The following is a 22,199-nucleotide window of genomic DNA, read 5'->3' as shown; positions in this document are numbered from 1 at the left end:
TTTGCCCCGAACAACCTCTGACAGCGGCATTTAATGCACATTTCCAGCAAGCGCATCGGAAATCCCGCCCATCGGTGACCCCGTCACATTATCATGGGTCACCGATGGGTTGGCATGACAACCAGAAGTCTCCAGCAGACCTCTATGCTTGTCACTGCCGGATTGCTATGAAATCCACTCACTAGCCAAAACCGCACGGACCAGGGATCATCCCGCCGATCTCCCGCTCTCCTTTTAACTTGGGCAAAACGCTACTCAGACAACACAGGGTGAGGGTAACACAGTGTGGCCATGCTTTACTGTACCACAGAACAGGCAGATAACACATAGAACACGAAGAAAAGATGAGGTGGCACTCACCAGTGTAAAAAGTCTGTTCTTTATTGATCAAGCAGTTCACAGCGTGTCCTCAGGGAGATGGAGTATGCGAGTGATGACGGCCATTTTGCGCTTCTGCGGGTCCACACTTTCTTTACTTGGTGTGCACCCGAAGTGTCCGGTTACATGAGCTCGTCATGGCTCACTGAGCAGTATCGCACCGAGCACATGTGGTGGCCGTGATTTCCCTGCCGTGCAGTTTATCTCTTTGTATGCTAACACATAGAACAGTCCCAGAAAAATACCCAAGAGGGGGAACATTACAGAGTCTCACCCTCCACTGACCCGCCAGGATAATAGCAGCTGTGACTACAGATCTTCCAGGGTCGCAACTCCACCTGTGGCACACACACACAGGGGTAATGACAAGCATAGGAAATTGACAGTCCATACAAGGCCAGTTGATCTGAGGATCACAACCTGTCTCCAAACTTATCCATGGTTCAGCGATGGTCAATGGAGCAGATCAGTATTCTTCCAACCGAGGCTGAAAACCCCTAGGTTGTTTCCTATAGAATGATAGACCCGTGTCCCTTGTGATGATGTTGTGGCTGCTGTCCTGTCTCTTGTCCTTTGGATGTGTAGATGTCAATATTACCGGCTTACACAAACAAAAGTCTGTTTTCTTGACCAACCAGAAATCAACACTTACATTTAAAGCCAACATACAGATAACATTCTATTATTCTTCGTTTGCTAAAAAATATTCATCTGGTTAATTAAGATACAATGCTGTATGTCTTCACAATGCCAAAAGTAAAAAAAAGTTAAAAATGTTAAAAAAATATAAAAGTTCAAATCACCCCTCTTTCAAAATACAGCAATAAAAAAATCAAACATACACATACTTGTTATAGCCGCGTTCAGAATCGCCCGATTTATCAATATAAAAAAGAATTAACCCGATCGCTAAATGGCGTAACGAGAAAAAAGGTCAAAACGCCAGAATTACTTTTTTTGGTTGCCGCAACGTTGCATTAAAATGCAATAACGGCCGATCACAAGATCGTATCTGCATCAAAATGGTCTCCATTAAAAACATCAGCTCGGCAAGTAAAAAATAAGCCCTCACCCAATGCGAGATCATAAAAAATGGAGACGCGACGGGTATCGGAAAATGCTGCAATTCTTTTATACTTTACCTAATAAAGAGGAGTTATTTTTACAGTGGGTATGGAAAGTATTCAGACCCCTTTAAATTTTTCACTCTTTGTTTCATTGCCGCCATTTGGTAAATTCAAAATCATACTATCTATTCCTGACACTGGAGTGGCTTATACACTTCAGAAGTATATAGTTTGAGGTCTGGGATCTGCCAATATGGGACTACTTTTCTGACTGTTTCGAATAACATGATACATGATTTTAGTTTTTTTTGTCTAGTCTTGCTTGAATATAGGTCAATATTAAATAGTCTCCTGATGAGTCGCCTTTGGTGAGGACGATGAAGCCCGTAGAAATGAGAGGCTTGGAGAGTGAGTGTTTATACGTCACCTCACCCGATATATTGAACTGTGGGGTATATGTTTTTTTCTATTAGTCACCTTCTGACTAACCTTCAGAGGGTGAATTATGGGTATAGTTTTACATTTGGAATTAATAAAGTTTAGTTTTATGTCAGCAAACATGAGGAATGACAAGAGACAACCCATTTAAGAAGATTCAGTTTGGGTTAAAACTACTCCGACACTATGAATATAAAAAAGGCTTCTCCCCTATGTGACGACTCTGATGTTTATTAACAGATGATTTCCAAGTAAAATATTTCCAACATTAAGAAAATGAAAAAGGCTTCACTTCTGTGTGCCTGCTCTGATGGCGATCAAGGAGCGCTTTGTGGTTAAAATATTTCCCACATTAACAGGAAAAAGGCTTCTCCTCTGTGTGAGTTCTCTGGTGCTTAACACAATTTGATTTATTGTTAAAACATTTGCCACATTCTGAACATGAAAAAGGCTCCTCCCCTGTGTGGGTTCTTTGATGGCTATCAAGACTTATTTTCCATTTAAAATATTTCCCACATTCTGAACATGAATATGGCTTCTCTGCTGTGTGAATTCTCTGATGTTTAACAAGATTTGGTTTCTGAGTAAAACGTTTCCCACATTCTGAACATGAAAAAGGCTTCTCTCCTGTGTGGGTTCTTTGGTGTTCATCAAGATTCCCTTTGTAGTTAAAAGATTTGCCACATTCTGAACAGGAAAAAGGCTTCTCCCCTGTGTGAGTTCTTTGGTGATTAACCAAATCTGATTTCCGGTTAAAATATTTCCCACATTCTGAACAGGAAAAAGGCTTCTCCTCTGTGTGAGTTCTCTGATGGCGATCAAAATCTATTTTCCATTTAAAACATTTCCCACATTCTGAACATAAAAAAGGCTTCTCCCCTGTGTGAGTTCTCTGGTGCTTAACACAACCTGATTTATTGTTAAAACATTTCCCACATTCTGAACATGAAAAAGGCTTCTCCCCTGTGTGAGTTCTTTGGTGGATAACAAAATGTGATTTACGTGCAAAACATTTCCCACATTCTGAACAAGAAAAAGGCTTCTCCCCTGTGTGGATTCTCTGGTGATTAACACAATCGGATTTATTGTTAAAACATTTCCCACATTCTGAACATGAAAAAGGCTTCTCCCCTGTGTGAGTTCTCCTGTGGGTAACAAATTGTGATTTCTGTGCAAAACATTTCCCACATTCTGAACAGGAAAAAGGCTTCTCCCCTGTGTGATTTCTTTGGTGGGTAACAAAAGTTGATTTCTGTGCAAAACATTTCCCACATTCTGAACATGAAAAAGGTTTCTCCCCTGTGTGAGTTCTCTGGTGGGTAACAAAAGTTGATTTCTGTGCAAAATATTTCCCACATTCTGAACAGGAAAAAAGCTTCTCCCCTGTGTGAGTTCTCTGGTGGGTAACAAAAGTTGATTTCTTTGCAAAACATTTCCCACATTCTAAACATGAAAAAGGTTTTTCTCCAGTGTGAATTCTCTGGTGATGAACACAATCGGATTTATTGTTAAAACATTTCCCACATTCTGAACATGAAAAAGGTTTCTCCCCTGTGTGAGTTCTCTGGTGGGTAACAAAAGTTGATTTCTGTGCAAAATATTTCCCACATTCTGAACAGGAAAAAGGCTTCTCCCCTGTATGAGTTCTCTGGTGGGTAACAAAAGTTGATTTCTTTGCAAAATATTTCCCACATTCTGAACAGGAAAAAGGCTTCTCCCCTGTATGAGTTCTCTGGTGGGTAACAAAAGTTGATTTCTGTGCAAAATATTTCCCACATTCTGAACAGGAAAAAGGCTTCTCCCCTGTATGAGTTCTCTGGTGGGTAACAAAAGTTGATTTCTTTGTAAAACATTTCCCACATTCTGAACATGAAAAAGGCTTCTCCCCTGGACGAGCTCTCTGGTAGTTAATTAAATTTGATTTCTGTGCAAAATATTTCCCAGCTTCTGAACAGGAAAAAGGTTTCGCTCCTGCGTGAGTTCTCTGGTGAGTAACAAAATGTGATTTCCATGTAAAATACTTCCCACATTCTGAACATGAATATGGCTTCTTTGCTTTAGGAGCAGTTGGCTTTTTATTGCCTCTTTTGTGACTTTGATTTTCCTTAGTAGTCAGTAATGAATCAGAAGATGGGACCTGTTTCATAGGATCAGATGAGAAATCTTTGCTGTGAATGGATAATGATATATCTGGAGTAACAGCAATCACTTCAGTTCTATCTCGTAGGATCTCAAGATCATCAGATTTAAAAGTTGAAGATGTCAGCTGTCCCTCTGATCTCCTGTTATAGTCATCTGCTAAGATAAAAAAACAATTATTTTTTAATAAAATATCCTTGAGTTTTATGTATTTGAACATTTCTACTTAAACTGTCCATAAAAATGGCAAGCTATGTAATAAACTTTATTTACCAAGACAAGGACAGTTCACAGTCTAATAGAAAATCTTGTTGGATGAACAGGGTCGGACTGGGATGCCTAGGGCCCACCCTATGGCTACCATAAACAGTTTTATTACGTGTTCATTTTTTGGCCTCTCCCACTAAAACGTGTGCCTTTTTGCAAGCTGTACAGTGTGCAAAAGAGAACGCTCTCAGCCTCCAATATATCGTACAGACCACACTCTCAGCCTCCAATATATCATACAGACCGCACTCTCAGCCTCCAATATATCGTAAAGACCGCACTCTCAGCCTCCTATATATCGTAAAGACCGCACTCTCAGCCTCCAATATATCATACAGACCACACTCTCAGCCTCCTATATATCGTAAAGACCGCACCCTCAGCCTCCAATATATCATACAGACCGCACTCTCAGCCTCCTATATATCGTAAAGACCGCACCCTCAGCCTCCAATATATCGTACAGACCGCACTCTCAGCCTCCTATATATCGTAAAGACCGCACCCTCAGCCTCCTATATATCGTAAAGACCGCACTCTCAGCCTCCAATATATCATAGACTGCACTCTCAGCCTCCTATATATCGTACAGACCGCACTCTCAGCCTCCAATATATCGTACAGACCTCACTCTCAGCCTCCTATATATCGTACAGACCGCACTCTCAGCCTCCAATATATCGTACAGACCGCACTCTCAGCCTCCTATATATCGTACAGACCTCACTCTCAGCCTCCTATATATCGTACAGACTGCACTCTCAGCCTCCTATATATCATACAGACCGCACTCTCAGCCTCCAATATATCGTACAGACCGCACTCTCAGCCTCCTATATATCGTACAGACTGCACTCTCAGCCTCCTATATATCATACAGACCGCACTCTCAGCCTCCAATATATCGTACAGACCTCACTCTCAGCCTCCTATATATCGTACAGACTGCACTCTCAGCCTCCTATATATCATACAGACCGCACTCTCAGCCTCCAATATATCGTACAGACCTCACTCTCAGCCTCCTATATATCGTACAGACCGCACTCTCAGCCTCCTATATATCGTAAAGACCGCACCCTCAGCCTCCAATATATCGTACAGACCGCACTCTCAGCCTCCTATATATCGTAAAGACCGCACTCTCAGCCTCCTATATATCGTAAAGACCGCACTCTCAGCCTCCAATATATCATAGACTGCACTCTCAGCCTCCTATATATCGTACAGACCGCACTCTCAGCCTCCAATATATCGTACAGACCTCACTCTCAGCCTCCTATATATCGTACAGACCGCACTCTCAGCCTCCAATATATCGTACAGACCGCACTCTCAGCCTCCAATATATCGTATAGACCGCACTCTCAGCCTCCAATATATCGTACAGACCGCACTCTCAGCCTCCTATATATCATACAGACCGCACTCTCAGCCTCCTATATATCATACAGACCGCACTCTCAGCCTCCAATATATCATACAGACCACACTCTCAGCCTCCTATATATCATACAGACCGCACTCTCAGCCTCCTATATATCATACAGACCGCACTCTCAGCCTCCAATATATCATACAGACCACACTCTCAGCCTCCTATATATCATACAGACCGCACTCTCAGCCTCCTATATATCGTAAAGACCGCACCCTCAGCCTCCAATATATCATACAGACCACACTCTCAGCCTCCTATATATCATACAGACCGCACTCTCAGCCTCCTATATATCGTAAAGACCGCACCCTCAGCCTCCAATATATCATACAGACCACACTCTCAGCCTCCTATATATCGAACAGACCGCACTCTCAGCCTCCTATATATCATACAGACCGCACTCAGCCTCCAATATATCATACAGACCACACTCTCAGCCTCCTATATATCATACAGACCGCACTCTCCGCCTCCTATATATCGTAAAGACCGCACCCTCAGCCTCCAATATATCATACAGACCACACTCTCAGCCTCCTATATATCATACAGACCGCACTCTCAGCCTCCTATATATCATACAGACCGCACTCTCAGCCTCCAATATATCATACAGACCACACTCTCAGCCTCCTATATATCATACAGACCGCACTCTCAGCCTCCTATATATCGTAAAGACCGCACCCTCAGCCTCCAATATATCATACAGACCACACTCTCAGCCTCCTATATATCATACAGACCGCACTCTCAGCCTCCTATATATCGTAAAGACCGCACCCTCAGCCTCCAATATATCATACAGACCACACTCTCAGCCTCCTATATATCATACAGACCGCACTCTCAGCCTCCTATATATCATACAGACCGCACTCTCAGCCTCCAATATATCATACAGACCACACTCTCAGCCTCCTATATATCATACAGACCGCACTCTCAGCCTCCTATATATCGTAAAGACCGCACCCTCAGCCTCCAATATATCATACAGACCACACTCTCAGCCTCCTATATATCATACAGACCGCACTCTCAGCCTCCTATATATCGTAAAGACCGCACCCTCAGCCTCCAATATATCATACAGACCACACTCTCAGCCTCCTATATATCATACAGACCGCACTCTCAGCCTCCTATATATCGTAAAGACCGCACCCTCAGCCTCCAATATATCATACAGACCACACTCTCAGCCTCCTATATATCGAACAGACCGCACTCTCAGCCTCCTATATATCATACAGACCGCACTCTCAGCCTCCAATATATCATACAGACCGCACTCTCAGCCTCCAATATATCGTACAGGCCGCACTCTCAGCCTCCAATATATCATACAGACCGCACTCTCAGCCTCCAATATATCATACAGACCGCACTCTCAGCCTCCTATATATCGTAAAGACCGCACCCTCAGCCTCCAATATATCATACAGACCGCACTCTCAGCCTCCAATATATCATACAGACCGCACTCTCAGCCTCCAATATATCGTACAGACCGCACTCTCAGCCTCCAATATATCGTACAGACCGCACTCTCAGCCTCCAATATATCGTACAGACCGCACTCTCAGCCTCCAATATATCATACAGACCGCACTCTCAGCCTCCTATATATCGTAAAGACCGCACCCTCAGCCTCCAATATATCATACAGACCGCACTCTCAGCCTCCAATATATCATACAGACCGCACTCTCAGCCTCCTATATATCGTACAGACCGCACTCTCAGCCTCCAATATATCGTACAGACCGCACTCTCAGCCTCCAATATATCGTACAGACCGCACTCTCAGCCTCCAATATATCGTACAGACCGCACTCTCAGCCTCCAATATATCGTACAGACCGCACTCTCAGCCTCCAATATATCGTACAGACCGCACTCTCAGCCTCCTATATATCGTAAAGACCGCACCCTCAACCTCCAATATATCATACAGACCGCACTCTCAGCCTCCAATATATCATACAGACCGCACTCTCAGCCTCCAATATATCGTACAGACCGCACTCTCAGCCTCCTATATATCGTAAAGACTGCACCCTCAGCCTCCAATATATCATACAGACCGCACTCTCAGCCTCCTATATATCATACAGACCACACTCTCAGCCTCCAATATATCATACAGACCGCACTCTCAGCCTCCAATATATCGTACAGACCGCACTCTCAGCCTCCAATATATCGTACAGACCGCACTCTCAGCCTCCAATATATCGTACAGACCGCACTCTCAGCCTCCAATATATCGTACAGATCGCACTCTCAGCCTCCAATATATCGTACAGACCGCACTCTCAGCCTCCAATATATCGTACAGACCGCACTCTCAGCCTCCAATATATCGTACAGACCGCACTCTCAGCCTCCAATATATCGTACAGACCGCACTCTCAGCCTCCTATATATCGTAAAGACCGCACCCTCAGCCTCCTATATATCGTAAAGACCGCACTCTCAGCCTCCAATATATCATAGACTGCACTCTCAGCCTCCTATATATCGTACAGACCGCACTCTCAGCCTCCAATATATCGTACAGACCTCACTCTCAGCCTCCTATATATCGTACAGACCGCACTCTCAGCCTCCAATATATCGTACAGACCGCACTCTCAGCCTCCTATATATCGTACAGACCTCACTCTCAGCCTCCTATATATCGTACAGACTGCACTCTCAGCCTCCTATATATCATACAGACCGCACTCTCAGCCTCCAATATATCGTACAGACCGCACTCTCAGCCTCCTATATATCGTACAGACTGCACTCTCAGCCTCCTATATATCATACAGACCGCACTCTCAGCCTCCAATATATCGTACAGACCTCACTCTCAGCCTCCTATATATCGTACAGACTGCACTCTCAGCCTCCTATATATCATACAGACCGCACTCTCAGCCTCCAATATATCGTACAGACCTCACTCTCAGCCTCCTATATATCGTACAGACCGCACTCTCAGCCTCCTATATATCGTAAAGACCGCACCCTCAGCCTCCAATATATCGTACAGACCGCACTCTCAGCCTCCTATATATCGTAAAGACCGCACTCTCAGCCTCCTATATATCGTAAAGACCGCACTCTCAGCCTCCAATATATCATAGACTGCACTCTCAGCCTCCTATATATCGTACAGACCGCACTCTCAGCCTCCAATATATCGTACAGACCTCACTCTCAGCCTCCTATATATCGTACAGACCGCACTCTCAGCCTCCAATATATCGTACAGACCGCACTCTCAGCCTCCAATATATCGTATAGACCGCACTCTCAGCCTCCAATATATCGTACAGACCGCACTCTCAGCCTCCTATATATCATACAGACCGCACTCTCAGCCTCCTATATATCATACAGACCGCACTCTCAGCCTCCAATATATCATACAGACCACACTCTCAGCCTCCTATATATCATACAGACCGCACTCTCAGCCTCCTATATATCATACAGACCGCACTCTCAGCCTCCAATATATCATACAGACCACACTCTCAGCCTCCTATATATCATACAGACCGCACTCTCAGCCTCCTATATATCGTAAAGACCGCACCCTCAGCCTCCAATATATCATACAGACCACACTCTCAGCCTCCTATATATCATACAGACCGCACTCTCAGCCTCCTATATATCGTAAAGACCGCACCCTCAGCCTCCAATATATCATACAGACCACACTCTCAGCCTCCTATATATCGAACAGACCGCACTCTCAGCCTCCTATATATCATACAGACCGCACTCTCAGCCTCCAATATATCATACAGACCACACTCTCAGCCTCCTATATATCATACAGACCGCACTCTCCGCCTCCTATATATCGTAAAGACCGCACCCTCAGCCTCCAATATATCATACAGACCACACTCTCAGCCTCCTATATATCATACAGACCGCACTCTCAGCCTCCTATATATCATACAGACCGCACTCTCAGCCTCCAATATATCATACAGACCACACTCTCAGCTTCCTATATATCATACAGACCGCACTCTCAGCCTCCTATATATCGTAAAGACCGCACCCTCAGCCTCCAATATATCATACAGACCACACTCTCAGCCTCCTATATATCATACAGACCGCACTCTCAGCCTCCTATATATCGTAAAGACCGCACCCTCAGCCTCCAATATATCATACAGACCACACTCTCAGCCTCCTATATATCATACAGACCGCACTCTCAGCCTCCTATATATCATACAGACCGCACTCTCAGCCTCCAATATATCATACAGACCACACTCTCAGCCTCCTATATATCATACAGACCGCACTCTCAGCCTCCTATATATCGTAAAGACCGCACCCTCAGCCTCCAATATATCATACAGACCACACTCTCAGCCTCCTATATATCATACAGACCGCACTCTCAGCCTCCTATATATCGTAAAGACCGCACCCTCAGCCTCCAATATATCATACAGACCACACTCTCAGCCTCCTATATATCATACAGACCGCACTCTCAGCCTCCTATATATCGTAAAGACCGCACCCTCAGCCTCCAATATATCATACAGACCACACTCTCAGCCTCCTATATATCGAACAGACCGCACTCTCAGCCTCCTATATATCATACAGACCGCACTCTCAGCCTCCAATATATCATACAGACCGCACTCTCAGCCTCCAATATATCGTACAGGCCGCACTCTCAGCCTCCAATATATCATACAGACCGCACTCTCAGCCTCCAATATATCATACAGACCGCACTCTCAGCCTCCTATATATCGTAAAGACCGCACCCTCAGCCTCCAATATATCATACAGACCGCACTCTCAGCCTCCAATATATCATACAGACCGCACTCTCAGCCTCCAATATATCGTACAGACCGCACTCTCAGCCTCCAATATATCGTACAGACCGCACTCTCAGCCTCCAATATATCGTACAGACCGCACTCTCAGCCTCCAATATATCATACAGACCGCACTCTCAGCCTCCTATATATCGTAAAGACCGCACCCTCAGCCTCCAATATATCATACAGACCGCACTCTCAGCCTCCAATATATCATACAGACCGCACTCTCAGCCTCCTATATATCGTACAGACCGCACTCTCAGCCTCCAATATATCGTACAGACCGCACTCTCAGCCTCCAATATATCGTACAGACCGCACTCTCAGCCTCCAATATATCGTACAGACCGCACTCTCAGCCTCCAATATATCGTACAGACCGCACTCTCAGCCTCCAATATATCGTACAGACCGCACTCTCAGCCTCCTATATATCGTAAAGACCGCACCCTCAACCTCCAATATATCATACAGACCGCACTCTCAGCCTCCAATATATCATACAGACCGCACTCTCAGCCTCCAATATATCGTACAGACCGCACTCTCAGCCTCCTATATATCGTAAAGACTGCACCCTCAGCCTCCAATATATCATACAGACCGCACTCTCAGCCTCCTATATATCATACAGACCACACTCTCAGCCTCCAATATATCATACAGACCGCACTCTCAGCCTCCAATATATCGTACAGACCGCACTCTCAGCCTCCAATATATCGTACAGACCGCACTCGCAGCCTCCAATATATCGTACAGACCGCACTCTCAGCCTCCAATATATCGTACAGATCGCACTCTCAGCCTCCAATATATCGTACAGACCGCACTCTCAGCCTCCAATATATCGTACAGACCGCACTCTCAGCCTCCAATATATCGTACAGACCGCACTCTCAGCCTCCAATATATCGTACAGACCGCACTCTCAGCCTCCTATATATCGTAAAGACCGCACTCTCAGCCTCCAATATATCATACAGACCGCACTCTCAGCCTCCAATATATCGTAGAGGCCGCACTCTCAGCCTCCAATATATCATACAGACCGCACTCTCAGCCTCCAATATATCATACAGACCGCACTCTCAGCCTCCTATATATCGTAAAGACCGCACCCTCAGCCTCCAATATATCATACAGACCGCACTCTCAGCCTCCAATATATCATACAGACCGCACTCACAGCCTCCAATATATCGTACAGACCGCACTCTCAGCCTCCAATATATCGTACAGACCGCACTCTCAGCCTCCAATATATCGTACAGACCGCACTCTCAGCCTCCTATATATCGTAAAGACCGCACCCTCAGCCTCCAATATATCATACAGACCGCACTCTCAGCCTCCAATATATCGTACAGACCGCACTCTCAGCCTCCTATATATCGTACAGACCGCACTCTCAGCCTCCAATATATCGTACAGACCGCACTCTCAGCCTCCAATATATCGTACAGACCGCACTCTCAGCCTCCAATATATCGTACAGACCGCACTCTCAGCCTCCAATATATCGTACAGACCGCACTCTCAGCCTCCAATATATCGTACAGACCGCACTCTCAGCCTCCAATATATCGTACAGACCGCACTCTCAGCCTCCTATATATCGTAAAGACCGCACCCTCAGCCTCCAATATATCATACAGACCGCACTCTCAGCCTCCAATATATCGTACAGACCGCACTCTCAGCCTCCAATATATCGTACAGACCGCACTCTCAGCCTCCAATATATCGTACAGACCGCACTCTCAGCCTCCAATATATCGTACAGATCGCACTCTCAGCCTCCAATATATCGTACAGACCGCACTCTCAGCCTCCAATATATCATACAGACCGCACTCTCAGCCTCCAATATATCGTACAGACCGCACTCTCAGCCTCCAATATATCGTACAGACCGCACTCTCAGCCTCCTATATATCGTAAAGACCGCACCCTCAGCCTCCTATATATCGTAAAGACCGCACCCTCAGCCTCCAATATATCATACAGACCGCACTCTCAGCCTCCAATATATCATACAGACCGCACTCTCAGCCTCCAATATATCGTACAGACCGCACTCTCAGCCTCCAATATATCGTACAGACCGCACTCTCAGCCTCCAACATATCGTACAGACCGCACTCTCAGCCTCCAATATATCATACAGACCGCACTCTCAGCCTCCAATATATCGTAAAGACCGCACTCTCAGCCTCCAATATATCGTACAGACCGCACTTTCAGCCTCCAATATATCGTACAGGCCGCATTCTCAGCCTCCTATATATCGTACAGACCGCACTCTCAGCCTCCAATATATCGTACAGACCGCACTCTCAGCCTCCTATATATCGTACAGACCGCACTCTCAGCCTCCAATATATCGTACAGACCGCACTCAGCCTCCTTTCTATTGTACAGACCGCACTCTCAGCCTCCTATATATTATAAAGACCGCACTCTCAGCCTCCCATATATCGTACAGACCGCACTCTCAGCCTCCTATATATCATACAGACCGCACTCTCAGCCTCCTATATATCATACAGACCGCACTCTCAGCCTCCCATATATCGTACAGACCGCACTCTCAGCCTCCTATATATCGTACAGACCGCACTCTCAGCCTCCTATATATCGTACAGACCGCACTCTCAGCCTCCTATATATCGTACAGACCGCACTCTCAGCCTCCTATATATCGTACAGACCGCACTCTCAGCCTCCTATATATCGTACAGACCGCACTCTCAGCCTCCTATATATCGTACAGACCGCACTCTCAGCCTCCTATATATCGTACAGACCGCCCTCTCAGCCTCCTATATATCGTACAGACCGCACTCAGCCTCCTTTCTATCGTACAGACCGCACTCTCAGCCTCCTATATATCGAACAGACCGCACTCTCAGCCTCCAATATATCATACAGACCGCACTCTCAGCCTCCTATATATCGTACAGACCGCACTCTCAGCCTCCTATATATCGTAAAGACCGCACCCTCAGCCTCCAATATATCATACAGACCGCACTCTCAGCCTCCTATATATCGTACAGACCGCACTCTCAGCCTCCAATATATCGTACAGACCGCACTCTCAGCCTCCTATATATCATACAGACCGCACTCTCAGCCTCCTATATATCGTACAGACCGCACTCTCAGCCTCCTATATATCGTACAGACCGCACTCTCAGCCTCCAATATATCATACAGACCGCACTCTCAGCCTCCTATATATCGAACAGACCGCACTCTCAGCCTCCTATATATCGAACAGACCGCACTCTCAGCCTCCTATATATCGTACAGACCGCACTCAGCCTCCTTTCTATTGTACAGACCGCACTCTCAGCCTCCTATATATCATACAGACTGTACTCTCAGCCTCCAATATATCGTACAGACCGCACTCTCAGCCTCCTATATATCGAACAGACCGCACTCTCAGCCTCCTATATATCATACAGACTGCACTCTCAGCCTCCTATATATCGTACAGACCGCACTCTCAGCCTCCTATATATCGTACAGACCGCACTCTCAGCCTCCTATATATCATACAGACTGTACTCTTGGCATCCTATATCACATACAGACTCAGTCTCCTATAATAGATACTTTCCATAAGTGTGGTATGTACAGTAAATAGGATGCCGATATTGCGGTATGTACGGAATATTGACCTCGTATATGACATACAGGCTGTTGGCCTCTTATTAGGCCTCCTAGGAGACATACAGACTGTCGGACTCCTATAAGACATAGAGACTGTCGGCCTCCTATTAGGCCCCTTATAAGACATACAGACTGTCGGCCTCCTATGAGACATACAGACTGTCGTCTCCTATTAGGCCCCCTATAAGACATACAGACTGTCGCCATCTTAGATATTGTACAGACTGCACTCTCTGCCTATATACGGCATACAGGAGGATGATAGTGTGGTCTGTACGGTCGGTATACAGGCCTCATATGACATATTAGGCCATATAAGAGTGTGGTGTGTGTATCTTACATTGGAGGTACTGGCAGAGATTGTGATCGGTAATGCTGCATCATGTCATGTGTTTGAGCAGGGCCGGTTTTAGGCAAAGTGGGACCCTAGGCAAAGTTTAAAATGGGGCCCCAAATGCTAACATATTGCACATCACACAGAAGTAGTTCGATTGTATTTACATGTGCTGAGTTAAGGCTGCTAAATGAGTGTGATCGACAATATTGAAGTTGTTCAACACTTGTTTCCCGGCCTCTTTCCACCGTCTGAGAAAGAATGATGGGGACAGAACAATCCCTAATGGATCAATCTGTCCCCATACAGTATCATGTTATCAGCAGCACATCTACAGTTTACACCCCATAGTCCTCCATATAATATAATGTACCCCATAGTCCTCCATATAGTATAATACACCCCCTACAGTCCTCCATATAGTATAATATACTCCCCATAGTCCTCCATATAGTATAATACACCGCCATAGTCATCCATGTAGTACAATTCACTTCCCATAGTATAATGCACCCCATAGTTCTTCATATAGTATAATGTATTCCCCATAGTCCTTGATACAGTATAATGCAGCCACACCATAGAGCATAGTGCAGCCACCCCATAGAGCATAATGCAGCCACCCCAAAGAGTATAATGCAGCCCCGCCATACAATATAATGTAACCCCCATAGAATAAAATGCAGCCCCACTCTTACAGTTTAATGCAGCCACCCCTTAGAGCATAATGTAGCCACCCCAAAGAATATAATGTAACTCCCCATAGAATATAATATAGCCCACTAATATAGTATAATGCAGCCGCTCCATAGAATATATGGCAGCCCCTAATATAGTATAATGTAGCCCCTCCATAGAATACAATGTAGCCCTCCTCATATAGTATAATACAGCCCCAATAGAATATAATGTAGCCCCCTCAAAAAATATAATAGAGCCCCCATACAATATAATCTAGCCCCACATAGACTATAATGCAGCCCCCCATAGAATACAATGTAGCCTCCTCATATAGTATAATGTAGCCCACTCAGAGTATGATGCGATCACCCCAATAGAATATAATATAATACAGCCCCCCATAGAATATAATGTAGCCCCGAATAGAATAGAATACAGCCCACCTCCCCATAGAATATAATGTATCCCCCTATATTATATAACACAGCCTCCCCCATAGGATATAATGTATAATGTACCCATCATGGTATATAACACAGTCACATAATATATAGCACAGCCACAAAGTATATAACACAGCCCCACAAAGTATATAACACAGCCCCAAGTGGTATATAGCACAGCACCACATGGTATATGGCACAACCCCACATGGTATATAGTACAGCCCCACATGGTATACAGCACTGCACCACATGGTATACAGCACTGCACCACATGGTATACAGCACAGCCCCCATTGGTATACAGCACAGCCCCAGATGGTATACAGCACAGCACCATGGTATATAGCACAGCCCCACATTGGTATACAGCACAGCCCCCCACTGGTATACAGCACAGTCCCATATGGTATACAGCACAACACCATGGTATACAGCACCAAATGGTACACAGCATCAAATGGTATACAGCACTGCCCCATGGTATGCACCAGCTCTCCCTCCCCTCCCCGAGAATGGCCCCACAGTCACTGTTACATTTAAAAAAACCAAAACACTCAACTCCTCGTGCCCGCACTGCTCCGGTATCCTGCTCTGCCTGGCACACAGTGAGTGCGCAATGAAGTGTCAGAGTCACAGCAGGGAATGATCATCCATCATTGCTATGAACTGTACCGGCATCTATGATGCCGGTATAGTTCAATGCGGTGGCGGTCGTAGTCGGCATGGGGGCTTTTATAGAACATAATACACATCCCTTTTATTTTTTCCTTTGTTTTCCATGACCCAGAAGTCCCCCATCCAGTTCCGGGTCAGCGGCTGCGGTGTATCGCGCATGCGCCACCAGCACTTCCCCTACCACCTGTACCTCAGCCTGTGTGCCCCGGAAGTCCAACTTTCACTTCCGGGGCAGAAAAATCTGTGTCAGTCGGCGCATGTGCCAGCTCGGCTTCATGCACCGGGCTGCATCCAGGATGCAGGCCTTACCGGAATGCTGCCCCCCACGCAACTGCTATGCTGGTCGGGGCCCGTGAAGCCCAGCTCCATCCCCGGGTCACCATTGGAACCCGTAAGAAGCTGTGTTCCCGCAGCTTCATGCAGCCGACGGCGCGTCTCCCGAGTGAGACCGGGCGGCCCTCCCCAGACCCAGCCATCGTGCCATCCACTAGATGAGGAGGGAGCCGTCAAATGGAAACTCCTCCAACGCTGCATCTGGACCACAGCCCCTGCCTTTCCCACAGACCCCGCACAGGCGGCATGCATTGGCCCAGGTATGTGTTCTTGTGTAGGAGATTCTTCCTGTGGATGCCGTAGGAACAGGAAACCAACTGAGGAGGAGAGGCAGACCTCCCCTTTTATTTTCTGTAGGTTTCCTGTTCCTATGGGGTGGATCCCTCTCTCCAGTGGGTGCTGTCATGGCGAAGGGTAAAATTAGGGGTAGTAGTCCGGTGGCTCTGGCTGACTGGATGATGTGGGATATTAGGGGTAGTAGTGCGGTGGCTCTGGCTGATGGGATGATGTGGGATATTAGGGGTAGTAGTCCGGTGGCTCTGGCTGACGGGATGATGTGGGATATTAGTGGTAGTAGTCCGGTGGCTCGGGATTATGGGATGATGTGGGATATTAGTGGTAGTAGTCCGGTGGCTCTGGCTGATGGGATGATGTGGGATATTAGTGGTAGTAGTCCGGTGGCTCTGGCTGATGGGATGATGTGGGATATTAGGGGTAGTAGTCCGGTGGCTCTGGCTGACGGGATGATGTGGGATATTAGTGGTAGTAGTCCGGTGGCTCTGGCTGATGGGATGATGTGGGATATTAGGGGTAGTCCGGTGGCTCTGGCTGACGGGATGATGTGGGATATTAGGGGTAGTCCGGTGGCTCTGGCTGACGGGGTGATGTGGGATATTAGGGGTAGTAGTCCGGTGGCTCTGGCTGATGGGATGATGTGGGATATTAGGGGTAGAAGTCCGGTGGCACTGGCTGACGGGATGATGTGGGATATTAGGGGTAGTAGTCCGGTGGCTCTGGCTGACGGGATGATGTGGGATATTAGGGGTAGTAGTCCGGTGGCTCTGGCTGACGGGATGATGTGGGATATTAGGGGTAGTAGTCCGGTGGCTCTGGCTGACGGGATGATGTGGGATATTAGGGGTAGTAGTCCGGTGGCTCTGGCTGACGGGATGATGTGGGATATTAGGGGTAGTAGTCCGGTGGCTCTGGCTGACGAGATGATGTGGGATATTAGGGGTAGTAGTCCGGTGGTTCTGGCTGACGGGATGATATGGGATATTAGGGGTAGTAGTCCGGTGGCTTGGGATTATGGGATGATGTGAGATATTAGTGGTAGTAGTCCGGTGGCTCTGGCTGACGGGATGATATGGGATATTAGGGGTAGTAGTCCGGTGGCTCTGACTGATGGGACGATGTGGGATATTATAGTGAATGTGGCTATGAGGAGTGGGCAGGGCTATACACTCAGATTATGCATAATATATATATATACATACACACACAGTACAGACCAAAAGTTTGGACACACCTTCTTATTCAAAGAGTTTTCTTTATTTTCATGACTATGAAAATTGTAGATTCACTCTGAAGGCATCAAAACTATCAAAACTATGAATTAACATGTGGAATTTTATAAGTAACAAAAAAGTGTGAAACAACTGAAAATACTGTATGTCTTATATTCTAGGTTCTTCAAAGTAGCCACCTTTTGCTTTGATTTCTGCTTTGCACACTCTTGACATTCTCTTGATGAGCTTCAAGAGGTAGTCACCGGAAATGGTTTTCACTTCACAGGTGTGCCCTGTCAGGTTTAATAAGTGGGATTTCTTGACTTATAAATGGGGTTGGGACCATCAGTTGTGTTGTGCAGAAGTCTGGTGGATGCACAGCTGATAGTCCTACTGAATAGACTGTTAGAATTTGTATTATGGCAAGAAAAAAGCAGCTGACAGTCTATTCAGTAGGAATTAAAAATAAACCAATAAATTTCGTTCAACTTCACAATTGTGTCCCACTTGTTGATTCTTCACCAGAAATTTACATTTGGTATCTTTATGTTTGAAGCATGATACAGTACAGACCAAAAGTGTGTGTGTATATATTGTGCGTGCATGTAGATATAAGTATATATATATATATATGTATATATATATACATATGTGTGTGTATGTATATAATATATGTATATATATTATATTATATTGTGCGTGTACAGTATGTGGGGAAAGCTTGAAAAGTTCCAGGGGGCCAAATACTTTCGCAAGGCACTGTAAGGGTACTGTTACAGTTAGCGACGCTCCAGCGATCCCGAGAACGATACGACCTGGTAAGGATCACTGGTGCGTCGCTACATGGTCGCTAGTAAGCTGTCAAAGAGGCAGATCTATTCAGCGACGCAGCAACGATCCGGCGATCCGTATAGCGACCTTGGCGGTCGTTGGGACCTTGTCACACACCAGCTATTCTAAACGATTCCAGCCTGCGTCCCTGAGTTCTGCATCACCAACAAGGTCGCTCGTCGGCGTCAAACACAGCGATGCATGCTGGCCAGTGGGACGCCAACAACGAAAAATGGTCCAGGATGTTTGAGCACGATCAGCAATATCAGGCGGGGGGGTGGTCGCCGCTATGTGTCACACGTAGCGAGATCGCTGGGGCGTCACAAAATCCGTGATGTTCCAGCGATCTCGCTAACAATCTTATTATGTGAGACAAGGCCTTAACTACAATCAGCTATAAAGTAGATATGACAGGCTCAAACCCCAACTTAGGTGCTCTGGGAAAAAACAAGACTAAAGTATAGGAGTAACCCCGGCACACTAATAACATGAAAGTAAAGTCTTCTCAACGACAGTCTTTAATTGTTGTGATTTTATTGATTGTGAAAAAAAAGGGTGGTGTTACAATCCAACGTTTCAGCTCTACATCTCGAGCTTTCATCAGGGATATGACTAGATCCTTGGTTTGAGGTGTGTGTATAAGTGGTATAGGTTTGGTATAGGCACTTCCGGCCTCCTCCACACCTGACTAGATTTAGGACACAAGGACGGGAGTCACGTGCTGACCCTACACATCGTGGTTACTATAGGTACCGTTCCAGCAGCTGGATTACAAAGGCAAACCTATACCACTTATACACACACCTCAAAACCAAGGATCTAGTCATATCCCTGATGAAAGCTCGAGATGTAGAGCTGAAACGTTGGATTGTAACACCACCCTTTTTTGGATTGTAACACCACCCTTTTTTTTCACAATCAATAAAATCACAACAATTAAAGACTGTCGTTGAGAAGACTTTACTTTCATGTTATTAGTGTGCCGGGGTTACTCCTATACTTTAACTACAATCAGCGTCGGACTGGAACACCTTGGGCCCACCAGAGAAAATCATTCTTGGGGCCCACTATGTAGCTGCATAGAGTTAAATACCAGACCACCAATTATGCGGTAAAACACTCTAATATCCGGGTATAATATAAGGTTGTACATGTCTTAATTATGTAGCAGGAGTTGGGGTAGCCCCCTCATAGAATATAAAGCAGCCCCCTCACATAGTATAATGAAGCCATCTAATAGAATATAATGCAGCCATCTCATAGAATATAATACTGCCCCCCTCATAGGGAATAATACTGCCCCCCTCATAGGGTATAATACTGCCCCCCTCATAGGGTATAATGCACCCCCTCATAGAATATAATAATGCCCCCCTCATAGGGTATAATACTGCCCCCCTCATAGGGTATAATGCACCCCCTCATAGGGTATAATGCACCCCCTCATAGGGTATAATGCTGCCCCCTCATAGGGTATAATACTGCCTCCTCATAGGGTATAATACTGCCCCCCTCATAGGGAATAATGCACCCCCTCATAGGGTATAATGCACCCCCTCATAGGGTATAATGCTGCCCCCTCATAGGGTATAATACTGCCCCCCTCATAGGGAATAATGCTGCCCCCCTCATAGGGTATAATACTGCCCCCCTCATAGGGTATAATACTGCCCCCCTCATAGGGTATAATACTGCCTCCTCATAGGGTATAATGCTGCCCTCCTCATAGGGTATAATGCTGCCCTCCTCATAGGGAATAATACTGCCCCCCTCATAGGGTATAATGCTGCCCCCCTCATAGGGTATAATACTGCCCCCTCATAGGGTATAATACTGCCCCCCTCATAGGGAATAATGCACCCCCTCATAGGGTATAATGCACCCCCTCATAGGGTATAATGCACCCCCTCATAGGGTATAATACTGCCCTCCTCATAGGGTATAATACTGCCCCCCTCATAGGGAATAATGCACCCCCTCATAGGGTATAATGCACCCCCTCATAGGGTATAATGCTGCCCTCCTCATAGGGTATAATGCTGCCTCCTCATAGGGTATAATGCTGCCTCCTCATAGGGTATAATGCTGCCCTCCTCATAGGGAATAATGCACCCCCTCATAGGGTATAATGCACCCCCTCATAGGGTATAATACTGCCCCCCTCATAGGGTATAATACTGCCCCCCTCATAGGGTATTATACTGCCCTCCTCATAGGGTATAATACTGCCCCCCTCATAGGGAATAATGCACCCCCTCATAGGGTATAATGCTGCCTCCTCATAGGGTATAATACTGCCCCCCTCATAGGGTATAATGCTGCCTCCTCATAGGGTATAATGCTGCCTCCTCATAGGGTATAATGCTGCCCTCCTCATAGGGTATAATGCTGCCCTCCTCATAGGGTATAATGCTGCCCTCCTCATAGGGTATAATACTGCCCCCCTCATAGGGTATAATGCTGCCCTCCTCATAGGGTATAATACTGCCCTCCTCATAGGGTATAATACTGCCCCCCTATAGGGTATAATGCTGCCCCCCTCATAGGGTATTATACTGCCCTCCTCATAGGGTATAATGCTGCCTCCTCATAGGGTATAATGCTGCCCCCCTCATAGGGTATAATGCTGCCCCCTCATAGGGTATAATACTGCCCCCCTCATAGGGTATAATGCTGCCTCCTCATAGGGTATAATGCTGCCTCCTCATAGGGTATAATGCTGCCCCCCTCATAGGGTATAATGCTGCCCCCTCATAGGGTATAATACTGCCCCCCTCATAGGGTATAATGCTGCCTCCTCATAGGGTATAATGCTGCCTCCTCATAGGGTATAATGCTGCCCTCCTCATAGGGTATAATGCTGCCCTCCTCATAGGGTATAATGCTGCCCTCCTCATAGGGTATAATACTGCCCCCCTCATAGGGTATAATGCTGCCCTCCTCATAGGGTATAATACTGCCCTCCTCATAGGGTATAATACTGCCCCCCTATAGGGTATAATACTGCCCCCCTCATAGGGTATTATACTGCCCTCCTCATAGGGTATAATACTGCCCCCCTCATAGGGAATAATGCACCCCCTCATAGGGTATAATGCTG

General features: G+C 46.0%; 1 protein-coding gene across 1 annotated transcript; it reads right to left on the bottom strand.

Annotated features, from left to right (window-relative positions):
* Window positions 1–1,284: 1,284 nt before the first annotated feature.
* Window positions 1,285–17,084, bottom strand: LOC141075813 (uncharacterized). Its single transcript, XM_073562954.1, has 2 exons — window positions 16,737–17,084; window positions 1,285–4,181 (listed from the first exon to the last, which is right to left on the bottom strand). Exon 2 carries the CDS (start codon window positions 4,027–4,029, stop codon window positions 2,236–2,238), a length of 1,794 nt encoding a protein of 597 aa, XP_073419055.1. The 5' UTR covers window positions 4,030–4,181; window positions 16,737–17,084; the 3' UTR covers window positions 1,285–2,235.
* Window positions 17,085–22,199: the final 5,115 nt, after the last annotated feature.

This window comes from Dendrobates tinctorius, unplaced genomic scaffold (assembly GCF_039654945.1).
Source record: "Dendrobates tinctorius isolate UK_male_01 unplaced genomic scaffold, ASM3965494v1 ptg000372l, whole genome shotgun sequence".
Classification (NCBI taxonomy): Eukaryota; Metazoa; Chordata; class Amphibia; order Anura; family Dendrobatidae; genus Dendrobates; species Dendrobates tinctorius.
This window is presented reverse-complemented; position numbering and strand designations above follow the sequence as displayed.

Bases quoted from the DNA above. Each gene is read 5' to 3' on its own strand.
- LOC141075813 (XM_073562954.1), bottom strand. From the start codon at position 4,029: ATGAAACAGGTCCCATCTTCTGATTCATTACTGACTACTAAGGAAAAT.